Source organism: Cryptomeria japonica, chromosome 10 (genome assembly GCF_030272615.1).
Source record: "Cryptomeria japonica chromosome 10, Sugi_1.0, whole genome shotgun sequence".
Lineage (NCBI taxonomy): Eukaryota > Viridiplantae > Streptophyta > Pinopsida > Cupressales > Cupressaceae > Cryptomeria > Cryptomeria japonica.
In genome coordinates this window covers 850,950,821-850,962,637 of record NC_081414.1, presented here as the reverse complement: position 1 = coordinate 850,962,637, position 11,817 = coordinate 850,950,821, and the positions used below count along the sequence as shown (strand labels likewise).

The following is an 11,817-nucleotide window of genomic DNA, read 5'->3' as shown; positions in this document are numbered from 1 at the left end:
TGGTAGAAGTAGGTGTGGAATAGATTTTCTTTTCCCAAATGTAACTTCTTTTTGTGGCTACTGGTCCAAAATCCTTGTCTCACTTGGGACAATTTGTGTAAGTGGGGTTTTCGTGGGCCTTCTATGTGTGTTCTTTGCTATAATAGTGAGGAGTCTGCTTCCCATCTTTTCTTTAGTGATCCTTCTCTCAGAAGATTTGGCACTCCTAGTGGGAATGTTGGAACTATCCCTATTGGGATTTTTCTGGTCTTGCTAAATTTTGGGACCGAGGGGGTTAGGCTCTTATTCGTACACCGTTTCTTTAGGTTTCTTGGTCTTTAGGACACTATTTTATTATTTGGCACATCTAGTTGGTGAGAAATCATCAGATTTCCCAGGATACAAGGTTAGCTATTCTACATGTGTGGTGTAAAATTCTTCATTCACTACGAGAAACTGTTTTGGCTAAGTGTGACTTTGGTGGAGATCGCTTCTAGGAATATTGAAATCGGTAGCTGGCTTAATTTCCATCTTTAGGGGGATGCTTTTGTTCCTGATCTGCAATGACTTGGCAGGTTATGAGAAACAAGTGTCATCATCCATTACAAAAAATTTCTAGAGTGCTCACCTTTCTGTCATATTTTCTTTTGGATTTTCCCTTAAACGATGACTTGCAATTGCTTCATCCTCCTCTCTAAAGTCTCTATCTTTTTTCCTACTTCATCTCATATTTTTGTACTATTCAATATTTTTCTTCTAGGTGTGATACCACTATGAAGGTGGGTAGAGGCATATACTTAACAAACAAAATTTATACAAAAATGTGTTGTTGCACAAATTAACATTTTTAACTTGCTTTAAAAGATATACATATTCTTCTTTTATATAGGAGTTAGAGAAATATTAAAAATTCAAGAATGAGAAATTTAGGCAAACATAATTTAGAAATAGCTAAACATGACTGACATAAACAAAAAAATAACTTCAGACAAAACTCGCAAAAATTACTAGAATATTCTAGAACAAGTTGACCTTCAACCTAATTAGAAATTGCAATCCATAAATTTTCATGAAATTAAAGTTTTATTTTCAACATTTCTCCCTTCATAACAAATTGCATTAGCTAATGTGCCATATAGGTATCTAAAACCCTTATTTACATTATTCTAATATTATTTATCTTGTTTGAACATATATCTATTCAAAACTACAACTTCATTTGCAATGTCAAATCTAATTCAAAATGTTGTAGACATGAGTATGTCAACTAATCTAATATAAGAAATCTCACACACTTTTTCAATGTTACTTTCCATACAAAGTTTTTTTTAAGTAGAAAAGCTTTTATTAATAGGAAAGGGAGTTTTCATACTTTTATCTAAATCGTTACAAAATCAGTTGAACATATCTCTCTTTTAATAAAATCACAAATTTCTATTTGCACAATTAATTCTAGTTTTTTTATAGAAAATAAATTTACCAACACCAAGATCTTTCAATTTGTTACAAGTCTTTTTGAAAAATTCCTGATTATATATAAGGATAGAAAGGGGAAAAATATATTCCAATATTTTAAATCCTATTTGAAAATAGGAAGGATGAATTATATAATCGATTGTTTGTTAATAGTCCATCCTTGCTACTCTCCATATGTGCATCAACCAGAGAAATAGCCGCTACTAGCGAGAACTAAGAGATTTTGTAACTGTTGCATTGGATTCTGTAAATTCTTTGAACGTCATGTCTACGAAACATGTATGCAGATATTTCTGAAAATCAATCTCATCTTTATTTAATAGCGTTGTCACGACCTCAGACATTGATGGCCTGTGTCTAGCAGAATCTTGTATGCATAGAAGCGCAAGATTTATCACCCTCAACACCTCTTCTTCGTTATACCCCTCCATCTCCTTTTCATTTTCCACTACCTCTAAAACCTTGTTAGCCTCGTATAGGCTCCGAACCTGCCATACGTTTTTTAAGCAAATGATCAGGATTTTAAGAGAGTGAATGATGGGATTAAAGGATTAGAAGATTGTTATTGGAATTTTAAAATACCCATTGAAGAAGATATTCCATATCAGGTTGTTGCTTCAAGTCAATGCTCTTTCTACCACTGACAATTTCAAGAACCACCACACCAAAGCTATAGGTGTCGGCTTTCTCTGTTAATTGCCCATGGCTAGCATATTCAGGAGCTGTGTATCCTCTGCAAAACTCCATAAAATCGGTGTTACTATCTCTATTGAAATCTTTGGGATTAGAAAAATAGTGGATGAAGTAGGAGTTTCCTTACAGTGTTCCTGCAACTCTTGTGCTAACATGACTTTTATCATTCGGAAGAAGTCTGGCCAGCCCAAAATCTGCTATTTTTGCCTGAAAGTTGTGGTCAAGTAATATATTGCTTGATTTAATATCACGATGGATGATACAAACATGGAATTCCTCATGGAGATAGGCCAGACCACGCGCAGTGCCCAGGATAATGTTGAACCTTTCCTTCCAGCTCAGAAGTCTTCTTTTTTTCCCTACATGAAGGGCATTTCACTAGATTTTGAAAACCTATCACGTTTGTTGTAACAGATGAAAGTAACAAAAGATCAAAGTTAAGGACTAGCAAACCAAATAATATTCTGTCAAGGCTGCTATTGGGCATGTACTCATAAATGAGGAGTCTTTCTTGGCCTTGTCTGCAACATCCGAGTAAACGCACAAGATTTCTGTGATGAACATTGGAAATGAGTTTCACTTCGCTTTCAAATTCAGAAATTGCACGGGCAGAGTGACCTGACGTTAGCTTCTTTACTGCCACAACTTTGCCATTTTTCAACGTACCCTGCAAATATCGACTAACTCGTCGTTTGAATACATCAACACAGAAGCCTAATATGAACTGCAAATAAACAATAATTTACCTTAAATACTTCCCCAAATCCTCCTTGTCCAAGCTTATTTGTTTGATCAAAATTGTTAGTTGCCTTTTTCAGTATCTTGAACTCAAAATCTTCTGGCCCACGGAGATCCGTTGCTCCTTCAATATCCGCTGTTCCATATATTTGTTATATTAGTATTAATCAAGATCGAATTGACTTACAAGACTTTTACTACACCATCTATAATATATTAAATTTGGCGTTTAACAGTTCACCTTTTTTCTGGCCTGGCCGCATTATCTGCTTCCCGAAGACAATGAGACAAGTTAGAAGGCCAAGCAGGATTACCCCTCCCACAACACCAAGTATTATCGACTTTGGGGAACTCGCCTTCTTCCCTGAAAAACAAAACGGAGAATACCTCAACCGTGAAGAAATCATTGTGAACAGGAGTAACAGTCTGACAAAAGTTTAAAGAAAATCGATTTAGGTGATCGACTGAAGCTCTTCATTACTTGATTTTATGAAATTACATTTCTGAAATTGTTAATCCAAACTTGCTTCTAAGGAAAACTATCAAGGTGTTAACAAAATTGAAGTTCTTCAATTCAATATAATTAAACTCTAACCTGTGGGTAAGAAACCTGCCAACTCTATAGTCGCAATATTACTTGTAGAAAAGGGTTCGGAACTGTATCGCAAGTAGCAGCCGACGTCTATAGCCCGTCCCTCGGAGACAGGAAAACACTTATTTATGTTGATCTGAGCATTACTCAGGCAATTTTTACAGGAATCTTCTGGAATAGAACGTAGACAGAAGGCAAGTTCATAGATAGTGGTATTATGTAAGGAAGCAAAGGTGTGCGGAAACGCTTCCTACGCTAATCTTGAGAGGACGATTTTGCAAATTTCAACTTAACTATCACAGAGATCACAAGAAGCAAATAGAGTAGAAGTAAAACAAGAAACACAGAACACAGCGATTATCGTGGGGAAAACCCATATGGATGAAAAACCCCACACTCTAAAACCTGCATAGTATATTAACAAATCAACAAGAGATTACAATACACTTGCAATGCAAGTTCTTACAAGAGCATCACCTCAACTCAAGCTCAGAGAGGCTTCATTAGCATCCTTCTAGCACCTAGCCTTGCAAACCAAAATTTCATGATACAAACTCCTCTCCAAGCCCTCATTATATAGGAATTTTACAACCTGGAAACCATTTGTGGTTTTACAATACCATGGGCAAAACCTCCATGATATGTGTTGCCCACCCTTGACATTTATTTTTCCAAGATAAGAAAACCAGGTTAAAAGTAGTTACTTACGTCCAAACTCTTATCCCCTATTTTTGACCCTCATAACCAACATGAAATGTGTCATATAATCTCTGAAAATGGCCCTCCTATATTATACTATGGACAAGGCATCTTTTAACAACTCTTATATCTTTTTTCAAGGCACCGACACATGGGAAACCTCCCAACTACATTTGAAACAATTTACCAAAAATTGCAAGGTTGAGACACATGTATCTCAACATTCTCCCACTTGTCGAATACATTGCAAGAGTCAAGGGATCCATATTACCATGGACTCAACAGTCAGGGGCCAAGAGGCCCATAGACTCCGAACACCATCTGAACTTCTCTGTGCTCACGGGCTTAGTTAATGAATCAACAACATTCACCAAAGTTTCTACCTTCTCCAGCTTCACCCTGCCATCCTCAACCATATCTCTCACAAAATGATATTGTACATCAATGTGTTTGGTCCTAGCATGAAAAGTTGGGTTCTTTGCTAGGCAGATTGCACTCTAACTGTCACTATAAATTGCCACTACACCCTGTTTAAACTCTATATCTGAACACAATCTCTTAAGCCAAATGGCTTCTTTGCAGGCATGAGTAGCTGCCATATACTCTACCTCTGTAGTGGACAAAGCGACCACAGCCTGTCGCTGGCTCATCCAGCTAATTGCACCACCAAATAATGTAAACACATATGCACCGGTGGATCTTCTTCTATCAACATCACCAGCCCAGTCTGAATCCACAAAGCCTCTAATATCCAAGGAATGCTCATTTCCTGTTCCATGAAAACATATAGAGTACTCCGCAGTACCTCACAAGTATCTAAAAACTCTTTTTACTGCATCCCAATGTGCTCTTCCTGGATTAGACATGTAACGAGAAAGTACTCCCACTGCTTGGCCAATATCTGGTCTTGTACAAACCATAGCATACATTAAACTTCCAATAGCACTTTGGTATGGTACTCGACTCATCTCTTTCATCTCCAATGGGGATGTAGGACACTGTGAACTAGAAAGCTTTGTTCCTATTGTAATAGGAACACTCAATGGTCTAGAATTTTGCATATTAAATCCTCTCAGAATAGTACCAACATACTTACATTGGCTTAGCAAAAGCTTTTTGTTTTGTCTATCTCTTACAATCTCCATTCACAAAATGTGTCTTGCTGCACCAAGATCTTTCATATCAAATTTTGCCAAGAGTTGAGATTTTAATTCTGCAATCAAACCTTTTCCTTTCCCAATAAACAACATGTCATCAACATACAAGGCAATAACCAGGAAACGATCACCATTAGATTTGAAATATATACAGTGATCAGATTTAGACCGCACAAACCCCAAACTCAATACATATGTATCAAACTTCTAGTACCACATCCTAGGACTTTGTTTTAAACCATACAAGGATTTCTTCAACTTAGAGACCAAATTACTTTTACCTTTTACCACATAGTGCTCTGGCTGTGTCATATAAATTCCTTCAAATCTCCATGAAGGAAACCAATTTTTTACATCCATTTGTTCGACCTCTAGATCATAAGCTGCTGCAATAGAAAGCAAGAAACGAATGGATGTCATTTTGGCTACAGGAGAAAAAATCTCACCATAATCTACTTCCTCAACCTAGGAGTAACCTTTTGCAACCAAACGTGCTTTGTACTTCTCTATTCTTCCATCTAAACCTATCTTCCTTTTGAACACCCATTTGCAACCAAAAGGCTTTCGTCCTTCAGGCAATGGTACAAGGTCCCATATGTCATTCTTCTTAAGAGCTGCCATCTCTTCATCCATGGCAATTTTTCAGGACTCTGAATCATTCATACCAAGAGCCTCTTCTACAAATTTTGGTTCATCAATATTAGCATTTAAAGCGAATATGCATCTCCAATCATCAAGAGAATATCCATACCTTTTAGGTGGTTTTCTTTGTCTATTAGACCTTCGAACAAGTTTAGGTTCAGGTTTTTCTTCTTCCTCTGATGATTCAGAACTCATAGAGCTCTCATCATCTTCCTGTCTTTCTAAGGGCCTCGATTCAACTTTTTCAGGTGTAGCAGGGAGTTGAATCACATCTTTCTTTTCTTCCTTTTGTTCTGGCTACACTGTAACAGAAGAAGACTTAGTTTCTCTAAAAATAACACTTCTAGAATAAAATACCTTTTGTGCAACAGGATCCCAAAGCTTGTATCCTTTCACATTATAACTGTATCCAATGAATATACATTTAACAGCTTTGTTATCCAATTTTGTCTCCTTCTCCTTTGGCACATGAGCATATGCCTCACAACCAAAAACTCTTAGATGACTAAGTGAAGGCTTGTGGCCCGACCATGCTTCCATTGGCATTTTATCAACAAGAGCTGATGTAGGAGACTTGTTTATCAGGTAGCAGGTAGTGGCTACAGTTTCAGCCCAGAACTTTTGTTCTAGACCAGCACCACTTAGCATACTCCTAGCCTTCTCCATCAAGGTCCTGTTCATTCTTTCTGCAACTCCATTTTGTTGTGGAGAATATGGAGTTGTCTTCTGTCTCTTAATACCACAATCTTTACAAAATGTGTCAAAATCATTGGAGCAATATTCACCACCATTATATGTCCTTAAACATTTTATCTTCTTTCCAGTCTGCAACTCAACCATTGGTTTAAATTCTTTGAAACAACTAAAAACTTTAGCTTTACTCTTAAGAAAATAAACCCATGTTCTTCTACTGAAATCATCAATGAAAGAAACATAATAAACTGATTTACCAATAGAAGAAACATCAACTGGACCAAATACATCCGAATGGATTAGATCCAAAAAATTCGAAGACTTATAAGAACTGGAGTAAAACTGAATACGGTTTTGTTTTCCATAAATACAATGCTCACAAAAATCAAATTCAAGATTGCAATCATTCAACCCATTAACAAGGTTCTTATTTTTCAAAGTTCGTAGACCCTTCTCACCTATGTGACTGAGTCTCAGGTGCCACAACATTGTCTTCTCTACAGGCAACTTTGATTTGGTAGACAGAGCACCCTTGGGTACCCAAAAACCATGACCATCTGCTGAAAGAGACACCCTCTCCTTTTCCAACATAGTCTTTATCACAGTCTTATTAGAAGTGCTATTGCACTCAACTGTGCATGCATCAAGCTAGTACAATGTACCCATTTTGCTTCCTCTTGCTATTACCATAGCACCTCTCACCATTTTCACACCTACTTCAGAAAACTATACATGGACACCCACATCTATTAGTTTGCTAACAGATAACAAATTTCTTGCTAGTCCCGGGATGCAAGACACCATCAAATCTTCTAGTTCTACCATCAGAAAATTTAACATGAACACTTCCATGACCAACAATATCAAGAAAGGAGTTATCACCCAGATACACCTTACCACCATCAAACTTTTCATACTTACTAAACCAGTTCCTAATAGGAGTCATGTGGAAAGATGCACCTGAGTCTATCAACCATGCATTGTCACCTGCACGAGTGGCCAAGGCTGCAATAAAAGCATCTCCATCTTCCTTCTCGAACTTAGAATCAGAATCTTGCTTGCTTCTTCTTTTTCTTTTTTTCTTCTTTACAGTCCTTTCGGAAATGTTCGGGCTTTCCACAATTCCAGCAAATTACCTTGGACTTACCAGGAGATTTTGATCTCCCCTTATTCTTGGACTTAGAATGGCCATTCTTCTTTTCATTCTTGCCTCCTTCTTTTGGTCTTCCTCAAACACTCAGAGCCTCTTTGGCATTCAGACCTTCTCATCTCCTTAGAAAGTAGAGAACCAACAACATCCTCCATCTTCAAGACGACTGTAGTGCTCCCTATGGCCATCACAAGGCTGTCCCATGAGTCTAGCAATGAACATAGCAGGATTTGGCACCTTTCTTCTTCATCCATTGGTACCCCAGCTAAGGTGAACTGAGTCACCAACATATTAAAACTTTCCAGATACTCAGAAATTCGTCCACCTTCTTCCATTCTCAAGGAATGCAACTTCTTCCTCAAGAAAATTTTATTCACAGGTGATTTTGCTTGGTAGATCTCACTTAGCTTCTTCCAGAGCTTCTTCGCAGTATATTCTTCGTGGACATTAATCAGAATTGAGTCTGCAAGGCACAATCTTATGAGACCTTTAGCTTTTCTATCCATTACATCATATTGTGTAGCTAAAGTCGGATCTACAGGCCTCAACTTATTCTCATCGACTGCATCCCATAGATCTCGATCAATCAATAGATCTTCTATCTTCAGCTTCCACATTTCAAAGTTTGTGCTAGAAAACTTCTCTACATCAATCCTCCCTGATATACTTGCCATCTTTACGATCCTACAATACAGAAATGAAATACTCTGCACAAGCTCCCACTCAAACCTTGATTAGCTCAAAAAACCCTGTACCCAACAAATAGAACCAAAACTGGCCAGGCTCTTATACCACTTGTAAGGAAGAAAAGGTGTGCGGAAACACTTCCTACGCTAATCTTGAGAGGACAATTTTGCAAATTTCAACTTAACTATCACAGAGATCACAAGAAGCAAATAGAGTAGAAGTAAAACAAGAAACACATAACACAGCGATTATCGTAGGGAAAATCCATACGGGTGAAAAACCCCACACTCTAAAACCTGCATAGTATATTAACAAATCAACAAGAGATTACAATACACTTACAATGCAAGTTCTTACAAGAGCATCACCTCAACTCAAGCTCAAAGAGACTTCATTAGCATCCTTCTAGCACCCAGTCTTGCAAACCAAAACTCCATGATACAAACTCCTCTCCAAGCCCTCATTATATAAGAATTTTACAACCTGGAAACCATTTGTGGTTTTACAATACCATGGGCAAAACCTCCATGACATGTGTTGCCCACCCTTGACATTTGTTTTTCCAAGATAAGAAAACCAGGTTAAAAGTAGTTACTCACGTCCAAACTCTTATCCCCTATTTTTGACCCTCATAACCAACATGAAATGTGTCATATAATCTCTAAAAATGGTCCTCCTATATTATACTATGGACAAGGCATCTTTTAACAACTCTTATATCTTTTTTCAAGGCACCGACACATGAGAAACCTCCCAACTACATTTGAAACAATTTACCAAAAATTGCAAGGTTGAGACACATGTATCTCAACATATTAGACAGCCCTTGTCTAGTCTCGGCAGCAAAATAATCTTTTAGTCCAGGAGCTGCAGTGCAAAGATCACTGATCAAACTTCGACCAGTTGCCGAAATTAAATCAGAATTGGTGGCGTCGACATTGCCGCAAAGCGCTTGTGGTGTGACATCATAATTATAATTCTGATCGTAACTCAGATCATAAAAATTGAAATACTCGTAACGCAGATAACAGCCGTCGTAGTATGCTGTGACGGAGACACCGGAGCAATTGTGAATTTGGTTCTCTGCAACTTTAATGCAGTTAACGCAATCGGCAGAAGACTTATCCTTTCTGCACTGCGCCAGAACGTATACTGAATCCGTAGATGCCACCTCGTCTTTTGTAGCAAATCCAGATGGAACAATTGCTTTCACCACAGATGCTAGCGCAGAGTTCAAATTATTCTGAAAGAGGGTTGCGTTGTTGGGGAGGCCGGGACTGCATAGGTATGACAACAGTGTTGTCTCTGGATCTGCTCTAATGGGGGCCATTATTAATATGGGAAATAAAATAGTAAACCTTACAGTACTCTCCACTTGCCAGAGTCTTACAGCCATGGTTCTGGATTTTTCCATTGACATTAGAGAGACGCTAGAACTCCTGAATTGTTTTGATAGAAGAAAAACAGGAGATTATTGCAGAGGAACCATTTGCCATTTATTTTAATAAACATTACAGCTATATCATTTAGTGCATTCAAAGTCAAAGAAACGCGACTACGACCATTAACCCAATACATTATTACAGTCAAATATTTCGAAAAGTCGTTAAGCTTTTCTTCCGGATTCAGGCATTGAAAAACTCTGAACCTATCCAGCAGAGCGAACAAATTTTAAACATTTTCTGCTTGTCTTACCATGTTAAAATACTATTCAACGTTTACTAATGTATGGGTGATATGGCATCACTAGTTTTAAAATGTACAATTTTTTTTTTATTATAAATTTCGGATTATGGTTATTATTAAAATTAAGATTAAAATTAGAATTATGATTAGGATTATAATCAATGTTAAATTTAAAATGAGAATTAAGATTAAGATAACAGTTATCTTTATGATTAAGGCTAATGTTAAAATTATGATTACAATCAGAGCTAGAATTAAGAGCAGAATTAGGATTAAGATTAAAATAAAAATTAAATAGACATAGTTCCTCAAATAAAATCTACATAAATAATAGATACATATCATGCTAAAAGATGTCACTCTTACAATATTTTAATTTATTTAAGATTTAGCTTTTTTTAATTGTACAAAATTATTAAGAATTATTTTATTTTAAATAGTTAAGAGATATTATACATTGAACACACTCAATTTCAATTGTCCTAATCACAGTTAAGTACAACTCGGAGTCAAAGTCAAACCTATAAACCGTAATCTTCACCCACCTACTAGAATTGGAATAGATTAATCTTAAAAAAAATCATCGATCTCAAACTAGAAGTAACCTACTTTTTAAGTTGCCATATCACTCCAACTCATCTATCAATTGAATAACACACACTCTCACACACTCTCGTTACTTGCATCAATGACAAATATTTTTTAGTACAAGTGATACTAAGATGAGTTCTACTCTCTACATGGTACTTGTTTATTATGATATTGAAGGTTTTTGCATTATAATAAGATTATATTTTTATAGATAAATTTTTTTTATCTAATTTAATCAATAGAATAATATGGTGAACTAAAAATATTTTTTCTTAAAGTTATATTTCAATATTTTTTTTTAATCAATAAATTAATTTAAAACATTTTTCTCAACATTCTTACAAATAAATTAATAATTACTCAATTAATTTTAAACTCTATTATCAAATTATACATCCCATCACTAGATAGCAAACAAAAAATAAATACATCATCATTAACTTTAAAATGAAATGCACTAAGAAGAGAAAATAATCCTCTATAGAAAGTAATTATATTTGCTTGTGATCATTCGATCACATTGTTTTATTTAGACATTGTTTGGGTTCAATGATATGGATTTAAAGCTGATATTTGATAACATTATTATAAAACTATTACAATAATATTTTGCATGCATAATAAAATAACAAACCTTACAATATTTCTACATTCTCATTTATATTAGAAGTTAGAATTAGAATTAGAGATAAGATTAGGATCAAGATTGAAGTAAAAATTAAATGAAAATAGCTCTCCAAATAAAATTTAGATAATAAGTAAACACATATTATACCAAAAGATATCATTATTACAATATTTAAATTTATTTAAGATTTATGTCAATTTTTCTTTATAAGATTGTTAGAATTTATTTTATTTTATATATCTAAGGGTTACTATAATTGTTCCAATCACAATTACGTTTAGTAGAATCAAATTTGAAGTCAATGTCAAATATATTAACTATAACCTTCACTCCCCTATTAAAATTGGAATAGATTAATCTTACAAGAGTTTATTAATATCAAACTAGAACTAACCTACTTTTAAGT

At 35.6% G+C, this 11,817-nt stretch overlaps 1 protein-coding gene across 1 annotated transcript; it reads right to left on the bottom strand.

Annotated features, from left to right (window-relative positions):
- Positions 1–1,658: 1,658 nt before the first annotated feature.
- Positions 1,659–9,902, bottom strand: LOC131065168 (cold-responsive protein kinase 1-like). Its single transcript, XM_059212953.1, has 7 exons — positions 9,305–9,902; positions 3,128–3,250; positions 2,895–3,022; positions 2,602–2,815; positions 2,276–2,507; positions 2,038–2,188; positions 1,659–1,943 (listed from the first exon to the last, which is right to left on the bottom strand). The coding sequence occupies exons 1-7, from the start codon at positions 9,900–9,902 to the stop codon at positions 1,659–1,661; spliced, it is 1,731 nt and encodes a 576-aa protein (XP_059068936.1).
- Positions 9,903–11,817: the final 1,915 nt, after the last annotated feature.